Below are 22,113 nucleotides of genomic sequence, written 5' to 3' on the forward strand. Positions count from 1 at the left end.
AGCAAAAACTAAAGAAGCTCATCACCACTAAACCAGCCTTACAAGAAACGTTAAAGTGACTTCTTTAAGCTGAAAAGAAAGGGTGATAATTAATAACAAGAACACATGTTAAAAAATAAATCTCAATAGGAAGGTAAATATAGAGTAAAGGTAGTGGATTAATCACTTATAAAGCCAGTATGAAATTTAAAAGAAAAAAGTAGTAAAAATAACAATGATTATAATAATTAGTTAAGGTAAAAACAAGATAAAAATGTAAAAATGTGACATTAAAAACATAAAACATGGAGGGGAGGAGAGTAATAATCTTGAGCTTTACACTGGGACGAAACTTAAGTTGTTACCAACTTGGAACAGGCTGTTTTAGACATAAGTTATTATATGTAGGCCCCATGGTAACCACAAAGCAAAAATCTATAGTAAATACCCAAAAGATAATGAAAAGGAACATACAAATATCATTAAATAAAGTCATCAAACCACAAAATAAAAGAGTAGAGAAAAAGAAAGAAAGATGCTACAAAAACAGCCAGAAAACAATTAATACAATGGCAATAAGCATATATCTATAAATAATTACTTTATATGTAAATGAACTACGTTCTCTAATCAAAAGATATACAGTGGCGGAATGGATGGGAAAAAAAGATCCACTTATATGCTGCCTACAAAAGACTCACTTTAGATGTAAGGACACACATATGCTGAAAGTGAAGGAATAGAAAAAGTTACTCCACACAAATGGAAACCAAAAGAAACCTGGAGTAGCTATATGTATATCAGACAAAATAAACTTTAACATAAAGATTGCAATAAGATATAAAGAAAGATGTTACATAATGATAAAGAGGTCAATCCAATAAGAAGATATAATATTTGTAAATATATATGCACCCAACATATGAGCACCTAAGTAAATAAAAGCAAATAACAGACCTATAGGGAAAAAGAGACAGCAATACAATTTAGCAGGGGATTTTAATATCCCATTTACATCAATGGATATATCATCTAGACAGAAAATCAATACGGAAACATTGGCTTTAAATGACACATTAAGACTAGGTTCACTTAACCAATATATACAGAACATTCCATTCAAAAGCACCTGCACCCCAATGTTCATAGCAGCACTATTTACAATAGCCAAGACATGGAAACAGTCCATCAACAGGTGACTGGATAAAGAAGATGTGGTATATTTATACAATGGAATACTTCTCAGCCATAAAAACTGACAACATAATGCCATTTGCAGCAACATGGATGCTCCTGGAGAATGTCATTCTAAGTGAAGTAAGCCAGAAAGAGAAAGAAAAACACCATATGAGATCACTCATATGTGGAATCTAAAAAACAAACAAACAAACAAACAAAGCATAAATACAGAACAGAAATAGACTCATAGACATAGAATACAGACTTGTGGTTGCCAAGGGGGTGGGGGTAGGAAGAGATAGACTGGGATTTCAAAATTGTAGAATAGATAAACAAGATTATACTGTATAGCACAGGGAAATATATACAAGATCTTATGGTAGCTCAGAGAGAAAGGAATGTGCCAATTAATATACATATGTTCATGTATAACTGAAAAAATTGTGCTCTACACTGGAATTTGACACAACATTGTGAAATGAGTATATATCAATAAAAAAATGTTTAAAAAATCAAAAGCAATAGAATACATTCTTCTCAAGTGCACATGGGACATTCTCCAAGATAGATCATATATTAGACCACAAAACAAGTCTTAAAACATTTAAGAAAGCTGAAATCATATCACACATTTTTTCTGGACACAGTGGTATAGAACTCCTTGACATAGGTCTTGGCAAAGATTTTTTTGGGTTCTGACACCAAAAGCAAAAACAAGAACAAAAATAAACAAGTGGGGCTGCATCAATCAGCAAAGGAAACCATCAACAAAATGAAAACACAATCTACTGAATAGTGAAAATATTTGCAAATCTTATATCTGATAAGAGGCTAATATCAAAAACATATAAAGAACTCATACAATTCAATAGCGAAAAAAAATCCAGTCTGACTAAAATATGAGCAGGGACTCTTAATAGACCTTTCAAATGAATATACAGATGGGCAACAGGTACTAAAAAGATGCTGTACATCAGTAATCATCAGGGATATGGAAACCCATGCTACAATGAGATATCATCTCACACTTGTCAGAATGACTATTATCAAAAAGACAAGAGATAAGTGTTGGTAAGGATGTGAAGAAAACGGAATCCCTACGCACTTTTGGTGGGAATGTAAATTGGTGCAGCCACTATGGAAAACAGTATGGAGATTCCTCAAAAAATTAAAAATAGAACTACCAGATGATCCAGCCATTCTACTTCTTTCTTTCTTATCCAAAGAAAAAGAAAACATTATTTTGAAAAGATATATGCATTCCTCCATTCATGGCAGCATTATTTATAATAGCCAAGATATGTAAACAATTTAAGTGTTCATCAGTAGATGAGTGGTTCAAGAAATTGTGATATATACAATGGAATACTACTTGGCCATGAAAAAGAATGAAATCTTGCCCTTTGCAACCACATGGATAGATCCTGACAGCTAAAATGCTAAGTGAAATAAGTCAGACAGAGAAAGAAAAATATTGTATGATCTCTCTTATATGTGGAATCTAAAAATATATATAGGAATAAAAGAAAAAAAGCAAAGAAACAAAAAAAAAGTTTATAGATACAGAGAACAGATAAGTGGTTGCCAGAGGTGGGGATCTGCAGGGGTGGAGAAATGGGTAAACTGTTTTTGGTTTTGTTTTAGTTTTTAAAAAAGTGAATTTAAAAAATTAAAATTTTAAAAAAAGTAAATGAAATAAATAAAAATCACATTTTAGAAGAATGTTTCAGGACATAGGAAGGTGTTTACAGCTTATTTATTAGAAAAAAATGTAAATTCTAAAACAATTTATATATTTTTACCTAAATTTTATAAAATAACAAATATGTGCTTATTTTTATAAGTGCAGATTTATAGGCAAAGGGTTTCTGAATTTTTATATTTGACATAGTTCCTGCAATAAACAACCTCTCCGAGTCCATTTGCTCATGTATAAAATGGAACTAATAATAGTACCTACTTCATTTGATGATCAAATTCATTAATATAGGTAAAGCCTAATTGTAGTAAATGCTAGAAACTGTAAGCTGTTATTAATTATAGTTATTTTTATCTTGTTTTCTGCTTTATCTCCAGTACCTAGAATGAAGCCTGACATATATTAGGCACTCAGTAAATATTTGTTGAGTAAAATAATTAAGAATTTATACACTGCAAGAGAGCACTGGTAAAATTAAAATCATTGCAGTTGGTTGGAATGGATCATGAAGGACATTAAACAAGAGTTAACCGGTTTTAAACAAGCAATTCTCCAATGAAGGCATACGAATGGCCAATAGTCACATGAAAAAATGCTCAATATCATTAATTATCAGAGAAATGCAAATCAAAACTACAATGAGGTATCACCTCACACCAGTCATAATGGCCATCATTCAAAAGATCACAAATGATAAATGCTGGAGTGTGGAGAAAAGGGAACCCTCTTATACTGTTGGTGGGAATGTGGTCTGGTGCAGCCATTATGGAAAACAGTATGGAGACTCCTCAAAAACCTAAAATTAGACTTAACATCCAGCAATCCCACTCCTGGGCATATATCCAGAGGGAACCTTAATTCAAAAAGACATATGCACCCCAATGTGCATAGCAGCACTATTTACAATAGCCAAGACATGGAAGCAACCTAAATGTCCATCGACAGATGACTGGATAAAGAGCTGTGGTATATTTATACAATGGAATACTACTCGGCCATACAAAATAATAAAATAATGCCATTTGCAGCAACATGCATGAACCTGGAGATTGTCATCCTAAGTGAAGTACGCCAGAAAGAGAAACAAAAATACCATATGATATCACTCATATGTGGAATCTAAAAAAAGAGAGAGAGAGACAAACAAAATTATTTACAAAACAGAAACAGACTTAACAGACATAGAAAACAAACTTATGGTTACCAGGGGAGAAGAAGGTGGGAACTATATTCAATATCTTGCAGTAACCTATGGTGAAAAATAATATGTAAACAAATATATGCATCTTCCTATATGACTGAAGCATTGTGCTGTACACCAGAAAGCGACACAACATTGTAAACTGATTATACTTCAATTAAAGAAAAAAGAAAGAGTTAACCAGTTTTAAGTTTACATGCTGGGTGACAAATCAGGAGCCACTGAAGGGTTTTAAGGAGCAAAAGATAAGATATGGCAGAAGGTAACCTACATAAATTAGTTTGTTAGAAAACTGTAATAATGACATTAGAAAATTAAAATAATTATGATCCTGTAAAGACAAAAATAAGTTACCTAGTAAATAGTGAATTGATCATTTCCATTTCTATATGGCCTAGAAGTTATTTAAAGGAATTTTGCACCTTTTGGAAAAGTCTAGAAAGCAAAGGGCTTGGGCCACTGTGACATCCAGAACTACAGAGAAACAGGTCCAGCATTGCCATTGACCTGAAATCAATCTGGGGCAGCAGGAGCCTCCTTCCTAAGGAAGCTTCCTTGAACATTGCAGCAAAAAGCAACAGAGCTTTAGGCATTCATTTACCGACTGCCTAGGTGGTTAGCTATTTCCTCCCTGCAAAAGTAATCCACAAGGGCCAGAGAAAACTGCCTGGATAGCCAAGCTGGAGTTCCAGTGTGCTGTTCAGACGGCGGTCAGTGCTTTTAGGGTCCTCATCACATCTCCCATGCATGACAACTCTGCCTCACTGCCAACACCCTTGGATTCCAAGGCCTTGATCCGGACCCACAAATGGCGAAGGGGGACCAGTCCAGCCGCCAGCTGAGAATCAAAAAGGTGGTTAACACTATTCAATTAATAGAGGAGACTGTGGAGTGAGATCCTCTAGACCAACCAAACTTAATGACTCTACAACCTTGAGCAACATTGAAGAATTCCTTCTATCTCATTTTTCCTCATCCATGAAATGGAGATAATAATGATATCTAACTTACACGGTTTGGAGGAAGATAAATTAATTCTCATATGTAAAATAATGAAAAACAGTGCTTGGCACACAACAAGCACTCAATATTACTAGTCATTGTTCATATTATTATTTTAACGTATATAGGCCTTCTCTCTCCAATGGTATTATAAACTCCTTGAGAGCAGGTAGTCCCAGCATACACTACTTTGTGCTCAATAAACATCTGCTGAATAAATAAGTTAGTAAGTAAGTGAATGGATTAAAAAATGAATTGAGTTGGGTACTTCCTGTAAGGGTTTTATGTTAAAAGAATTTCACTACCACCCCCAGAAAAAAAAAAAAACCTTTAAAATAACTCCAGATTTTGAGAAGACCAGAGAAGGAGCAAAGGTTGGAAAGACCTGGAACCTAAGGAAAGTTTTCAGGCCCCCTGTAGGCCTCTTCTTTGGATTGGCAAGATTAAATTTCTCTAGGTACATTCTCTCCTCTCTCTCCCACAAGGAATAATGTGAACAGATGGATACACGGACCAAAGTTCTAGGGGAAAAAGGAGAAAGAGATGATATGTACAAACCAGAAGAAGCAAATAAACAGAAGAGATTATTTCTGAAAATTTAGAAATAACCACAGTTAAAGCAAGTTACAACCAATTTTTGTAGGAGACTCGTTCTTGGTCAGTATCATCAAGTATGGATAGATCTGGGGGGCTGAGGAAGAGGTGAGTGGAAGATAAGGGTGCCCATCCCCTCCAGTTATTACTGAGCAAATTTCAAACCTCTTAGCCATCTTCCAAAGCAATAGGATTTAAGGATCACCATGTCTTTCTGTGCTTGTTTCCAAATAGAAAAATTCCCTTCGCAATTAGTAAGATAAAATCTTGCCCCTTGTCTATTCACTCATTCATTCATTGTCTTATCAAATATTGATTAGATGAGTTTTCTTTGCTACCAGTGCTGTCAATGCACTAGGTGCTGTGGGTATAGCAATGAACAGAGTACAGCACTGGTCTCGACAGCTTACAGCACAGTGGGGGGATTAGCCTAGAAGAGAAATGATGTGGCAACAGGGTCGAGCCTGTCTGTTTAACATCAGACCCAACACAGCACCTGGCACACAGCAGGAGTTCAAAGAGTAACTGTTGAATGAAAGGAAAGTAAGATGAGAATCATGGGAAGTTGACGTCAGTGTCTTGGTCAGGCTGAGTACAGGGTATCAGGAGAACTCATCGGAGAACAAACCTACATCAGTCAGACTGTATCAGTGAGACCAAGGAAGATGTTCTGGAAGAGATGTCTTTAACTCTAGGTCTCTAGTGACTAGGAGTTAAGTTCAGTGAATGTGGATTTGGTGAATGGTTTCTTGCTAGGAGAAAAAGTGCAAAGGGCCAGAGGCTGGGGGGAAAGTGGTATATCTGTGTAGATGTTATTTGGTGTTGCTAGAACTTAAGTGTGGGTGTTTGCACGCACGCGTGCACATGTGAGTGTGGTTTTGAATGTGTGTGACTGTGTGAGGGAATGAGTGACTGTGATGTGTAAGTGTGCATGTACACAGGTGCACACAAGGGTGCACCTGTGCATGGATGGGTGTGTGAGCATGCATCCCCCCCATAGAGCAGTGAGGACGTAAGTAGGCTCCCATACTGCGTTAGAGAAGTGGACCTTTATCCTGAGCGCCCATGGATGGTTTCAGGCTGGAAAGTGATTTGAGCCACTTGGTATTTGACGAAGCTCCCTTTGGTGCAGTCAATTAGCTGAAGAATAAATCGGTCTCTCTGGTAAGAGACACATAGAATTAATGTGAATAGAACAGGTGACGAGGACAGGTCCAAAATATACTGTTGAGGTAAAACAGACAAGATTTGGTGACTGATTCCTGGTGTTCTATGTGATGTTGAGGGAGGTAGGGGTGAGGGGTATTGACGAAGGACAAGAACCCAGGGTTCTAGCCTGTGTGGAAAGAGACTTTTGCTGAGATCAAGGAAACAGGAGAAGGAGTGAGACTGATGTAGAAGGGTTCAGCTAAGGAAGGTTAGGGCCCTTTGCTCCTTGCTGCTTCTCCCATAAAAATTAGGGACAGCTTCGCGTGGTGGATAAGAGCATGCGCTCTAGGGACACAGCGCTCAGGTTCAAATCTTGATGCTGCACGAGCAGCTGTGTGACACTGGACAGTGTCCTGTCCCTCTCTGTGCTCCAGCTTCTCCATCCACTTCCTCGAGTTGTTCTGAGGAATATGTGAATTTACATTTTCAAAATGACAACCATCGTGCCTGGCACAAGTAAGCTCTACATAAATATTTGTCAAATAAAAATCCCTTCAATCATTTCTTGAAACAAAGGATCTCGCATGTGCATGCTTTCCATTTCTGCTACTTCATCCTGTATTATTTTCCTGTGTGTTTATGCTGTCTCCTGCTTTAGATTACTAGGGCTTTATTACACGACCTTGAGTCTTGACTCTCTCTTACCTTAAAACAAAGCCTCTCTGAACCCTTGTCTACTTCTGACTTCTGCCCCTTCCCCTCATAGCCGCTTTCTGTGCAGAGTGTGCCAGACCCTGCACCCAGCCTTCACTGCCCCGCATCTCATTCGTATCTCCACTCATTGTAATGTGGAGTCCCCTCCTAGTCCCCAACTCCAGAGTGAAACTGCTCTCTCTGAAGTCTCTGGTGATTTCCTAACTGCTGCATCCAATGAGCCCATTTTCGGCCTGCTGGCATAGTGGGTGCTCCTGTGCCATCCGACACTTTGATAACTCCATCCTTTTCTCTTCTCCCCAGTTCTGCTGCATCCCGGGCTTCCTTCGGTCTCTCTGGTTACCGGCTCTCCTTCTCTAGCCTCGAGGAATTCTCTGGCTCATCGAGGCAGGACTGACCCTTCCAGTGTTCGGGCTGTGATGGTCCAGTTACAGTTCAGCTCCCACTGGACAGTGAGCATCTACCAGGCATAGCCCCTGCTTTACTCATTCTTGATTCCCCAACATGTGACTAAATGTCTGATGCTTCACCTAGTAGAAATTCAGTAAATGTTGGATGAATGAATAAACGAATGGATGAATAAACAAACAAAACAAAAAAATTGTATTTCTTGTCTAACCTGCCCAAAATGTACTGCGATTACTGGTATGAAAGTTAGCAAATGCTGAGTCACTGTTTGAACGATGACTCACCAACTGATTGATTAACTTTTAAGCTCTGTGACTTTCCCTCTGATCAGCAACTGGACTTCTAATCCAGAAATGAGCCATAATTACTGGTCTTGACATCCCAACTGGTTGCCATGGCAACGCTTCAACTTCAAAATGCTTGGAGCCTTTGGGTTCCAGTGACCATATTGTATATTCAGGCAGAACCACGTTTCTCCGCCACTCACTTCTGACTCATAAAGAGAATTGGGATGGTTTTGTTTGCCCACTGGCTTTATTTCCTGGATGTTCTCTTTTTAAAAATCCAAAGAGTAGGATTATTTTAAGGAAGGTAATGAACACGAGAAGGAGGGGATGCTTTTATTTTTTTGGACACAAACTAGAGATACGCTTTCTAGAAGGTGTATGGTGTGGGCAGAAAGGGATTTGATGGGCCCCTGGAGTAACCTAATTCCATGAACTGTAGCACAGAAGCATGGAATTTATGCACTTGTTTATGGCATAAGGAACTGAAGTACAGGGATGTTCAGGCCCGGACTCCAGAATAATGTGCTGCTTCCCTCTCCTGTTTATTTGGCCTCCTCAAGGCATGGACTAGGACGGGAATAAGAAGGAGCCAGGCCTCCTGGCACACACATCCTGAATGACTCACATGGGCAGCCCCAGAGGAACAATAAAATCGAGCATGAAGGAGGAAGCAGGGGGTGAAGAAGGACAAAGCGTTGCCGGTGATGGGCAAATGGGTGAATTTACTCAGGCTGCCAAAGGTGATCCCTACTTTTCAGCTCTGCTCCATCACTCCTGAATATTTCCAACTGGACAACCTGTGTTCCACCCAGGAACTACACCGAGAGTGCCCGTGGGTTTCCATCTCATCCCTGAGAACTGAGAGAGAACGCTCAGCCAACAGAAGATGCAGGGAGCAGCCAATGGTGCCACCTGGATCGGTCAAGACCCCTCCCCACTGTACTGTCTCCCTGAGATTGTGGACACCAAGAAGAGAGGCAGTAAGTGAAGGCTGCGGTGGGGACAGGGAGGGTGATAACCAGTGTCGGGCAGAGAAGCTGCCGCGTGAGCAGGAGGACGAAGCCCCTCCGTGCTACTGCCTGGAAGCGACTGTCCTTCCCCGACCTGCACCCCGGACACCTGGATGACTGCAGAATCCCAGATCTCACCTTTGTGAGTCAGACACCAGGCCCTGAACAGAGCGGGCCACTGGGAGAAGGCAACACCTGCGCTGGAATCCAGGGAACAGTTCAGGGCATTGCAGGGGAGCTATGTGGGCTTAATTTTCCCTTCTGCCCTCTGTTTCTCTCCTTTTCTCCCGAAAGGTGCTGCTGCATCAGAACCTGATGCACTGTGACTTCTGAGGGCCTGAGTGTTCCCCATACTTGTGTCATTTTAGGCTCATGTAGGTGGAAAGTCATAGAAGGTAATGCCATTCAGGCCAAAGGAGAATTCCCACTGTGCAGAGGTTCGGGGGGAAAGGGCCATCTCAGTGTGCCCTCAAGTCGCTGGAGGAGGAGCCTGATGACAACCCCCGCCTCAACCAGGAAGGGCTGCCCGCGACTGCGGGGCCTCAGCACAGAGGTCCAGGTGTCTCCGCTCGTTGTACTCATTGTTTCTGAGACCACTCAGGCGCTATCAGATGTAAGCAGTGGCCCAGCCCTAGCCTTCAGTGAGGCCACAGAAGCCCTTTTCATTTTGGGGGGTCAAAAATATAAAACCAAACACTCATACATTGCTGGGGATTGCAAAATGGTGCAGCCTCTTTGGAAAACAGTCTGGCAGTGCCTCAAAAAGTTCAACATAGAATTACCATGTGCAATTCCACTCCTAGGCACCGACTCAAAAGAACTAAAAATATAAGTCCTCTTGTGCACAGTGTTCACAGCAGCACTGTTCATAACGGCCAGAAAGTGGAAGCCACCAAAATGTCCATCAGCTCAAGAATGGATAGACAAAATGTGACATACCTATAGAATGTGACTCGGCAATAAAGAGGCAGGAAGCTCTGATACACGCTAAAAGATGGCGAGCCTCAAGGGAAAGAACCAGATTCACAAGACCACATATTATATGAAATGGCCAGAAGGGCCCAATCTATACAGGCAGAAAATAAATTAGTGGTTGCCCCTGGCTGGTGTGGATACAGGAAAGAGGGAAGGGAAATGGGCAGTGACTGCGAATGGGGAAGGTGTTTCTTTTGGGTGGAATGAAAATGTTCTAAAATTAGAACAGATTGCAGTGACAGTTGCACAACTCTGTAAATATTCTAAAAAACATTCATTGTACAGTTTAAACAGGTGAAATTTATGGTACTTCAGTTTTATCTCAATACGCCATTAAAAAAAAAAGAAAATACAGTTGAATCACTCAAAAACTAGGGGCACGAGCACGCCACACAGTCAAAAATCCAAGTATAACTTACAGCCGGCCCTCCTTATACGCAGCCCCTCTGCATCTGGGTTCCACATTCTCAGATTCAGACAACCATGGGCCATGTAGTACCAAAGCATTTACTACTGAAAAAAGTCCATATGTAAGCAGTTCCCTGCAGTCTCTGTTGCAACTACTCAACTCTGCCATTCAGGGTGGAAGTGGAACCGACCACGGAGAACACATAATCAAATGGGTGTAGTGGGTTCCAATAAAACTTTATTTATAAAAACAGCCTTCAGCTTTGGACCAGGTATAGCCCATGGGCCACAGTATACCAGCCTCGGCTCTAGAGTTGTGGTTTAAACTTTTTAGAAGTAACTATACTCTTTTTTCACATGAAACAGATAAGAAGGGGCTGCTCCTCTGGAAGGTGGGTGGGGAGCCCTGCGCCCAGCAGTTCCCCTCAAAAACCCCTGAGCTGCGTCTGCAGGCAGCCCAAAGCAGAATTTGAGAGTCACTGCCCCGGTTCCCCACAAAAAGCCTCCAATTGCAGAAATTTCTTCACCCTTTTCTCATCCCTAATGGGCAGCATCAATCTAAATGTCTGCTTTATCTGTTCCACAAACATACCTGAGGGTCTAACACTGCGCTAGATGTTTTGGGATGACAAAAGTGAATCAAGGGGAGGGTATAGCTCAGCGGTGGGGAGGGTATAGCTCAGCGGTAGAGTGGGTGCTTAGTGTGCACAAGGTCCTGGGTTCAGTCCCTAGTACCTCCATTAAAAACAGCAACAACCTCATTTCAATAGTAAACATGGCAGTAAAAAAAAAGTGAATCAGATATGCACTTGGCTCCTGGGGGACTTTCAGTAGATAAAAATGAGACTCATAGAGAACTAATGAGGCAGGAAGCAATGTACGCCCCGGGGAACCACACGTGAAGAGCTGTGGAAGCAGAGGAGTGGAGGAAATCACTTCACATAGGGAATCGGGAAGGCCGCATGGACAAGGGGCAGTGAGCCGTGAAAGGAGGGGTCAGAGAGCCCGTCTGTTTTGCTTCTAAATCAGACATTGCCTCTCTTCCGGAGGGCCACAGAGCCACATGAGAAAAACTCTTCTATACACAGATGCCGCCTTACAACCATCAGGGCATGTGCCCTGTCCACACAGGCAGACTTAAGGATCTCAATCCCATCACGGCGGGCAAACCCCCCTCTAGAGACCAACGACCTCACATCCATGGTTCTTTCATGCCAACGGCAGGGCTGCTAGGACTTCACTGCATGTCTAGGTCGCAGAGAGCAGGACTACAGTGTGGAATGAAGCGGGCAATCCCCCAGGGTCCCATGAGGGCAAACATTCTGACCTTGACCATGGCTGCCATATAGGAGAGGAAGCTGAGGAGGTGGGTCATGGAAACCTCAGCTTGAGAGGAGCCCTGGGAAAGGGAGGGACGTGGCTCTTCACCTGTCATTGACTCCTGCTGGATAAAGGGGCAGACAGCACACATGGCCTTCCTTTTAAATTCTCTTGACATCTACATAGATACTTTCATGTCTGTAAATCCACCTTCCGTGAAGCTTCACACTCCACATCAACAAAACTCCTCACCCTGAGGGTACCGCTCCCTTCCTGTGGCAGCATCCTGTGAAATCTCATTGCTCAGGTGTCATTCAAAACAAAAAAGCCATCAATATGCCTTAAATAAGGTCAGCAGATGCTGGCCACCAGGACATCCAGAGAGCTCTGAACGTTCTGTGAACTATGTGACGTGGACATTTTTCTGGAAAGTGAGCATAGCTTCCATCATATTCTCAAAAGGGTGTGTGACCCCCAAAAAAGCCTTAGTACCATTGTCTAATTTATTAAATAGTGCTGCCCAGGCTAAAAAGAATAATTTTTTTTAATTGAGTCTTTTCAAGCCACTGATTCTACAGTCTTCTCAATCATCTTGAGCCCATCTGGTGAAAAATCCTATTTACCACCATTCCTATTTTTACAGATTAGCAAACTAAATTCCTAAGAATTTTAAGTTAATATCCCACCTGAGGAAAGCTTACAGGTCAGTGGGTTAGCACCAAAGATGAGAAGGTTAACACACGCCTCTTAGCAATGATCGCTTCCCGCTGTTAACACCACTTCATAGATAAATTCCACGGTCAAGCCTGTGTTGCACACTGTACATACATGGCTTATTTAAACATTGTAACAGCTCTGCAGGATGTCATCTCACTTCTCCACCTGAAGAAACCGAAGCTCAGAAAAGTTTATGACCGCCACAGCTCGCAGTACCGGCAAGTGTCGGATGAGATCTGATTCCAGGTCTGTCTGACTCGCAGATCCTGCCCTGGGATGTGCCCTGAAACTTGGAACCTCTGAGAAGGAAAACTCATCTTCAAGTCAGGGACAGTTTCTTAGACATCTTTGTATTCCCTCCCCACAGAGCCTTACCCTGCTTTGCACGGCAAGGGACTCAATAAATATTTGTTGAATGAAGAAACGTGGGCTTGGGCTCCAGTTCTGCCGCGGACTTACTGACTCAGTCTCCTGCCCCTTGGAGCTGCAGGTGGTTACTCAGCTGGGCAACGTCAGGGAACATTTGAAATCAATTATGGGTGAGGAGGAACCTATTAAAATTTCCTCTTCTGTGTACATTGGGGTTGAAGGAGAGGAAAGGAAGTTGAGAAGAAGGGAAACAGGATGGTTTCAGGGTTGAGTGCGGAAGCTTAAAGATTTCACACGAGGATGGGACAGAATTTGGCTTATGTCCACCGCTGACTTCCAGCAGCCCATCCAAATGGGCTCCTGACCTCAGGCCACTCCTCGGTGGCCACAATCCCTGAACTGCCAGGCTCCTGGGTAGTTACCTTTATGGAGGCCCCTACACAGGAGCACTCTCCCACATAGCCCTTTTCGAGGCCCCAGCTGCCCAGCGGCAGAGCTCCAGGAAACTGGCAGCTTCGAAAGGTCTAACTTGCAGGGAGGGGGCCCAACAACATCACTCCCCCTCTATCGGCCTGAGAGGACCTTAGCACCTCTGTGAGGCGTGCACTGCCCTTGGCCCTAAATGAAAGTATTCCAGCAACACATCTGGAATCCAACTTCCTATTTTGGAAGAATGTGGGAGTCAGGGGTGAGGGGAGGGAGGTAACTCTAGTTGATTTTGTTTTCTTTACCAGTTGCTACAAGTGCCAATTAGTCACAACCGCCCCCAAAAATGCCACTTTAGCCCTTTCACATAGGCCTTGCAAAAGACTCGTATGAAGCTGATCCTAAGGGATGCCTACCAACATCGCTCTGGGAGGGGGTGATTAAATACCTCCCAGAGGGGCAGGGACAGCCCTCCAAGAAACCAGACTGTTTCCCAGTACGTGGCTTCCAAGGCGCCGCCTACTCTCCTGTGCATGAAGTAACACTGCCACCTAGTGCCCCGTGTGGGAAGTATTCCCCGAGGCCTCCCATCTCCGGGGGATCCCTCTGCAGGGGCTGGTGCCACTGAATCACTTGGTATTTCTGCTGAGAAAATGTCCCAAGTTTGGTAGATTGAGAACCGGCAAACTTACGAAGTAAGCAGAAGCTGAGGTTTGAGGGCTGTTGGAAAAGAGTGTGGGAGCCAAGTCTTGCAGCACTCGGATTATCCTCAGTACTTCCACGGTTGAACAGTATTTAGCTCCCAGGACCACAATTCAATTGTTGTCATTCTGCACAAGAGAAAGCCACCCACCCCAGGAGCAGGCAGGGACCAGCTAAAAGGACCAGTGCTAGGGTTAGAGAGGGAAGATGGGCTGATCTGTTGTAGGAGCGAGTAAATTAGTGAATCAGAGAACTTTACTCCTGAGGGGGCCACCCTTGGCCACCTCGTGGTTCTCGGCCCTAGGGCCCCCAGGGGATGCGTACGGAGCTGAGCACTAAGAGTAGACAAGGATGCCTATGTCCTCGGGAAGCCGGCTGTTAGAATCCTGAAGAATGAAGGCCTTGTTCCCAGCCCCCATCTCTCCCAGACTGTTACCCTAAATCTTTCCCGAATATTTTCTGATGTGCACAAATCTGAAGAAAGATACAGCTTGTGAGGTGGAGAGGAGAGAGATCTGAGTAGTCCCTGCCCTCTACCTTCCCAGTGTGGACCTACAGGGGAAATACCAGGACACCACGGGGAACAGGACACTTCGATTTGGAGAGAAAGACACCTCAGAAGCTAGACTGCAAAAGATTTCCTGCCTAATTTTACACGCTTAGGAGGTTACGAGAGTTCAGATGGGCACTTTGGAGAAGGATTTGAGTGTGTGTGCCGTGCAAGGTGGAGGGACGGTGAGTGGCGGTGGACAGGTGGGCACAGGGGGGCGGGAGGGGGGAGATGCATCAGGGAAGGCTGTAACTGGAATCCAGTCATGACCCTGTTCTCCTCTCTGCAGAGTAGGAGACAGGAGGACATGGAAGGGACAGGACCAGGCTCAGGTACCCGCTGTCCAGAATCCGTTCCTCAGGTTTGGGTTTTAACAACTCAAAGCAATAGTCTCTCAGAGCCTCCCTCCTATATTCCTGCTGGATCTTTCTCTGATTCTTCAGAGCAAGAGGGGGGATATGCAGAGTCGCGGGTCCTGGTCTAGACTGCAAGCACACAGTTCCCCTGGCAGATGGGTACTAGGAAGCGAGATTAGGCAGCAAGAAGATGTCATCTGGGAAAAACTGGGAAGCTGCCAACTCTGATCAGATAATCATCTCATTATTCCTTCCACTTGGCCCTGGAATAAGGATTTCCTTCCACTCCTTCTCTGCCCCCACCTACCTTACAGCCCAGCCCTTTCCCTGTCCCCTCCCTTCACCCCTTCTCCCACCTCAAAATAAAATAAAGCAAAACCACAAGACTCTCGAGCTCTCAGTGTCCGGGAATCCCAGCTTCCAAAAGAGAAATCGCAGCCAAAGAGGGGGAGCCGGCATGTCCGGAAGGGATGTTCCAGCAACACCCCACAGCAAGAGGCTCCCTCCTTCTAGGTTTCACTCTCTAGTCTGAAACTTATTTGCAGACATCCAGCAACCTGAGGAGTCTTCAATACAGGGAGCTGTCGAGCACTTAAGGGGCTCAGGAGTTCCACTGCCAGTCTGCCTCTGAGACACCTCTCACCACTTAGGTTTCCCCGTCAACGTCATGGGACTGGCAAACATCAAAGGGCGCTGTGGATAACCCGAAGTAATAAGATTAAAATGGTTCCACCAGGTGTCTGGCCTGGTGTGAGGTTCTGTCATGGGCGAATCCAAACGGGTAATGAGACATGGAATGATGGAGGCTCACTTTTAACCTTCCCCCCCACACCTTGCTCGAAAGCAATCCCCCACCCTGCCCCAGTAAGGCAAGGGAGACAGCTGTTCCGAACCCCACTCTTTTCTTTGTCCTTCTGGGCGGCTTTCCATGAAAGCCAAGATCTGTGCATCACGGAAAATGAATGTGAGGAGGTTCCCAGACACTGCCCAGACGAAAACCATAGTTATACAGGGTGCATTTTTAGGTCCCTTTTACAATAGCCAGGGCTAGAAATCAGGGTCCTGGTTTGTGAGTGCCCACCTTTTCCAGGAGACCCTGCTACTCCTAGGCTGGACACATGACTGTGAGGACAAAGCAAAGGGGACTCCAGGATCTGGACAAGGTAGTAGCTTCCTGCTGAGTTCCAAGGGCTGCTCAAAGCAAAGGGAGCCCGTCAGGACCCATTGGCTGTGTACCTGGCTGCCTGGCCCAGCCCAGGCGTGACTCACCACCCAGGTCTTTACACTTTTGTGTAGTTTCTGAGTTGCCTAGGTGTCTCACACTGGACGATGAGAAATGGAGTGTGACACCTCTCTTCCATTGACAAAGAACCAGAGCTCTTCCCCTTTAAAGAGGGACAAGAGAATGCGCTGGAGGTCTCCTGAGTGCCAGAACAACGTATAGAACCACAAGCGATCAATACAAGGGACAAATGCTCTTGTGGTTATGGAGTCATTAATGTGGACCATGTCTGGGATCCTGCTGCGCAGCTGAATAAAGGCCCTTCCCCCTCTCTGCCTGGCCAGCCCTTCCTGGCTCTCTTGTTCTCCCCTCTTCCTCTCCTTGCCCCTATGTATACCCTCAGCAAAAAAAAAAAAAAAAAAAAATGAAGCCAGCCTCACCCCGCAGACTACGGAAAGCCCAAGAGTGGGTGATTACCTGCGATGATGGCTGGGCTGTTCTGTCCTCCCTCCGGTTTCACCCAGGCTTCCACTGTGAACGCCTCCCGGGGAGTGTCAGCCAGCACTTCTGGACGCAGCAGCAGCCGCTCCCGCCTCCCAGAGAAGTACAAGACAGGCAGTCCTCCTTGGGGGCCAAAGGTCTCTGCTTCCAAGTAGGGGTCCCCTCCACCGTTCTGGACGCTGCCCTCCGAAGGACTGGTTCTGACCCCGTGCGACAGGAGATGCTTAGGCCAAGGTTGGAAGTGCCGGGGAGCAACACTGGGGTCTCCCCGAACGCCCCTTGCCTGCCCCTTCGCCACCTGGCGACGCCGTCTGGTCTTGGTTCTGCCCTTCCTTCGAGTCTCTGGTCCAGGTTCTTTCGGGCGAGGAAAGGTGGACATGATGGCGGCAGCCGTGGCTGAACGTTCCTGAGTCCCAGCCTCACCTAGAGGCTCCTTGGATCCTCGAGCGCCAAGATAAGTGTCATCATCTCCCAGTAGCTCCATTTGCCCAATAGGACCATCCCCTACCCACGGGACAGCTGGCTGCTCAGCCTCACTCCTCTCGCCTGCACTGCCAGTCAGGTCTGGGGGAACAGAGCTCACAGCCATCCCCTTGGTGTCTGGCTTACTCCGTCCCGCGTGGTGCGCTCCCTGCTCCCCCGCTGGGTAGGGCCTCAGGTAGCTGCCGGCCCTGCTGGGGTAGACCCCAAAGAGGTGATGCTGAGGAGCAGCTCTGGGTCTTCGAACCTTGGCCCCCAGCCAACAGCGCTCTCCTTCCGACACCACCTGATTCAGGTGTCCTCTCTGAGCCAAGGATCTCTTGCGTGTCCAGCCCAGCTCCAAGCCGTCAGCACCAAGCGCCCACCCAGCCAGAATCACCAGGCTTATTCTCAGGATCTTGAAGCACATCATACCTCCCCCAGCACTTTATATAGAACCAGAAGTCAACTTCTGGGTACCGCACTGGGATGATGGGGAGAAGAGAAAGAAACGACTAGCAATGGGTTCTCAGTCACCAGGCAAACTGTTTTGTTCACAGGCCAAACTTTTTCAAGCAGCCCCAAAAAGAGTACCTCTTCTGGCTACCTGTGTGGCCCCAGTGCCTCACCTACCGCATGTGATTCCCTCACCCTTCTCCCTGGACCTCTCTCTCCTTGCTCTAGTTTAGACCTTGCAGAGTGAAGTTCATTTCTCTGGCTTCCTTTGCATTTCTTCCAGGGAGCCCAGGTTTCCTTCTTTCTCTTTTTTTCTTTTCCCCCACCCCCCGTCTTCAATAGCCCCTCCCCTCGCTGATACTAGAAGGATACATGGGCGCGAGCCAGGTCTACTCAAACACACGCTCGCTCACAAACACATACCACTCGCCACCTGAAGTCATTAAGAAGAATCTTATCCTCTGATTTTCTTTTCTTTCTCCTTCCCCCCTCCCTAGGAGTTACCTTCTCTTTGTAGTCCTTAACCTAAAATACATTCACCTTCAAACCAATTGCGAGAAGAGCTGATAGACAGAGACACAGAATCCGAGGCTTATTATCTTAAAAAGCAAAGAAGTATCTGGGGGCACAAAAATCCCAGCTGGTACTTAACCTTCACTCTCCAGATGTCCTCCTCAGCCAGTCCCCCATCCAGCCTCCAGTCTGCCTGTGCAGGTCAGAAGGTGTCCCTCAGCTCCGTGCGTGGGGTTGCTGAGTGCTGAAGGTTTGTTGTTTTTTTTTTAATCCCCTTCCAACTTGTCGGTGTGCTGCAAGCCTCTGTAAAGTTCTCCTTTGGGGTGCCAGTATGATGTCCTAACAACCTTATGAGTCTCAGAGCCCTTGACTTCACCGTCTGGGAGTCTTGTGGGTCCCTGGGAAGATGGAAGAGAGAGCAAGAAGAAGAGGATATCCTTCAGGGGACCTGTTCTCTCCGGTCCTTCCCGCTCTCCTCTCCCTTTCTCTCTGCCTGTAATTATCTTCTTGTTTGTTTCATTTAAAGACAATGATGATGTCAAAGCTAATAAGTTCGGTGCCTCTCTCCACCTACTCCGTGTCCCCTCCTTCCTCCTGAAAACCTCCCCACCTCACTGAGGCACAGGGGACAGACGCTACTCTTGGTTTCCCCAGTAAACATCTCCCGCTTTCTCTTTCAGCAGCCGCAGCCTACACAATCAATAGCCAACAATCAATACTGTTTTGGAGCACTCTTCTCTGTGTGTATTCTCTCTCTCCCTCTTTCTCACTCACACACACACACACACACACGGACTCACTCACACATGTGTTGTGAACAGACCTGCTTATGCCTAATAAACCCACCCCAGTCTTTCAGGGACAACTTGCATTTCTTTCTTTTGTTTTGTCATGTACCTCCTATATTTCATTCTTCTTTCAATCACTTGGGATTTGAAAGAACAATACCCCAAATTCACTTTATATTAGGCATTAGGAGAAAGGAGGACTCAATTACCCTGCTGTAAGAAGCATTCAATGGGAATGCCATGCATTTGTACTATGTAGGTCTTCTTGTTCTCGCCAAAGTCTCTCACTCTGAAGTTACTAAAAGTCACCGCATGCTGAGTGAGCAAATAAACAAATGAGATGCTCAAAAAAGTAATACGCAAAAATAAACAGCTAGACTCAAACAACTATTTTTTTATTTGATTTGAAATGAATGGATAGAATGGGGAAGTAAATAATATGATTTTAATGTCTATAATAATGTTTGCCTAGATGTAAGCTATCTCAGAGGGTCCCACCCCCTAAACACAAGTGCCAGTATACACACACGCACACACACACACGCACACACACACACACAGCATGGTTCTGAATTCTCAACATAGGTAAGGATGCTTGGCCATAGGTGAGTACAAAACAGGTAGAGAAATCTATTGGGTTCTTCATTCAATAACAGGAAAAATCACAGTTCTAAAATCACTGCTTGTGTTGCCTACATATAAAATATGCAGCCCACACACTTTGGAGTAAGATCACACTGCCTCTTTTGCCTTGGGTCTCCTCAGCATCTTCTAAACTCCTCTACCCTAGCTAATGACTGACTTCTGGGCTGTAAGAATGCTGTATCCTACACAGTCCATCCCTGGCATGCCCTGTTTCCCGATGCAGCATCGACGGAAGCCTCAGGGCAAGTCCCCAAACAACATATCCATTCAGGCACGTGGATATCACTAAAGAGAAACCCCTCGGTCCTAGACTGTCCTGTTTCCTCTTATCATTTCCCTGTCTCCCTTCACTTCTCTGACAATCCTTTTCTTCCCCCTGAAGCAGCTCAGTAAAGACTGGGGCTTTGGAAGGGAGGAGGGGGAAGACTGTAGAGAAAGGCAGAAAAAGAGGGGAGAGACAGAGACAGGCAGAGACAGAGAGAGAAGCCAGGAAAGAAAGGAGAGAAGGAAGGAGAGGAACCTTAGTTTAAATGAAAGGAAGACACCCAGGTAAGAAACAGTAGAAGGAAGCATCCCCTCCCTCATGCCTCCCCCACGACCCTCAGAAAAAGGTTCCATACCATTCATTTCAGGAAGGAGGGATAACACAGGAAGGAAGAGAAATTCCACCGTGCTTTTCTCCCCCTTCTAGTGTGTGAATGATCTCGCATCCCCTATAGGTCTCTCCTGGCTCTCAGCTGCTAGTAATCCATTCATAAGGTTTCAAGAAGCTACACAAAACTCAAGCTTCCAGTTTAGTTTCTCTCTCTCTCCCCTTCATTCCTTTGCTCACCACTCTCCTTCAGCTCTTGGCAGCCCAAAGTTTAAAAAAAAATGTTGAACCATTTCTGTGTTTTCCTCCTGTTGTAACTTTTGCTGTGACATCATAACCCTGCCCACCAACACCCCACCTCTCTCTCTCCTTCCCATCCCACCCCTCACCGGCCCCAGACCCCCAGACGCCCCCCACGGAGAAGAAGGGCTCCTGTCAGCTCCAACGTGTGAAAACACAAAGCTACTGGAAGGTGCCCCCTTTCCCCTCGGTCCCCCTCCTCGCTTCCCCTCCCTGCCTTACCCACCGCTCAGCCACGGCTCTCACAAGGCTTTAACAATGATCCCATCTGTTTGACATGTGCGGAAAGGTGGGCTGGATTCAAATAATCTGTCAAGTGAATCAGATCAAAAACACAGCAACCCCCTCCTCAATTCCATCACACACGCTCACACAGCAGACCCCAGCCAAAGCAGGAGAGGAGGCAGACTCGCACCCACCCTGGATGCCAGGGAGAAAGGCACCAAACACGCCAAAGGAAACGCACAGTTATATATATGTATAAATTCTGTGGCTTATTTGTTTATGACAAACACCCGCACCCCAAGTCCCCTACGCCTCTTCCCCAAGCCCTGCCACTCCACAAGTGCACAGATTTGAAAGCTGGTAGGATCTGTTTTGAAATCTCCAACGAGAGGGTTTTTCCCCCTTTTTTTCACTCCAGAGCACTATCTGTGGCGATCAGACTCGAGCAGGGTTGCCAGCAAATGCAGGAGGCCCCTTCTAGGGTACAGGCTTTCAGACCAGCGAAGCTGGAGGGAATGGATTTAAGGACACACAGCAGGAGCTGACTGAATTTATTTTATTTTGACGGGGGTAGTTGGGGGAAGAATATCCTTTCTGAAATGCCCAAGGAATGAAGGGAGAGGATATGGATTTCTTAAACAGTTTTTGCAAGAGGAGCGGTGTCTTGTTCTGCAGGTAAATCTATAAGGCAAGAAATTGGAGCTTACAGATAAACAAGGACGGAGAGGGAGAGGGAGGGAAGGGGGAAGGAGGGAAGAGAAGGGAGACAGAAAGGGGATGGGGAGGTGGGGACGTGGAGAGAGGGGAGAAGGGGAGAAGGACAGAAGGGGCGAGGGGAAAGGAGGAGGGGAAGAGGGAGGAGGGAGGGCAGAAGGAAAGGGGAAAGGAGGGAGGGGGAGGGGGTGGAAGAGGAAAGGAGAGACATGGGAGGGGGAGGGGAGGGGAACGAAGGAAAAAGACAAGAGTCTGGGAGGAGAAAGGACTGAAAAAGAAAAGCAGGGAAGAGAGGAGTGAAGAATGAGACAGAGAGGAGTAAGAAAGAGAAAGAGGTGGTGGGGCACATAAAATATGGAGACCAGGAAGGCAGTTAGATCCATGATGGTTAAACATAAAGGATCCAGAGAGGCAGGTGAAGGGAGACACTATAAAATGGGGCAGGGGTTCAGTTTTAGGCACAGAAAACAAAAGGCACACAGTGGGGGGGTTCACTCTTAGTGATCGGACACGTTGCAAAAAGTCAGATTGCCAGGGTTCAACCTTGTTTCTTTAAGGAAACCCCTGTCCCTTCCTCCTTCCCTGCCTACAGCTCTTCCTCCAACCCCCCCTCCACCTTCCTTCATTCACCTTTCTGTTCCCAGCATTATTTT

At 45.4% G+C, this 22,113-nt stretch overlaps 1 protein-coding gene across 1 annotated transcript in view; it reads right to left on the bottom strand.

The window, feature by feature from the left end:
• Positions 1-20,407, bottom strand: part of PAPPA2 (pappalysin 2) — a 245,644-nt gene extending 225,237 nt beyond the window's left edge. The window contains exons 1-2 of the mRNA XM_006199611.4: positions 20,250-20,407; positions 16,745-18,594 (exon numbers count right to left, since the gene is read on the bottom strand). Coding sequence (XP_006199673.2) covers positions 16,745-17,660 — 916 coding nt within the window. The 5' untranslated portion in view covers positions 17,661-18,594; positions 20,250-20,407. The remainder of the gene's footprint in view (positions 1-16,744; positions 18,595-20,249) is intronic.
• Between the last annotated feature and the right edge of the window lie 1,706 nt (positions 20,408-22,113).

The sequence above is a fragment of the Vicugna pacos genome, chromosome 21, assembly GCF_048564905.1.
Source record: "Vicugna pacos chromosome 21, VicPac4, whole genome shotgun sequence".
Taxonomy (NCBI): Eukaryota; Metazoa; Chordata; class Mammalia; order Artiodactyla; family Camelidae; genus Vicugna; species Vicugna pacos.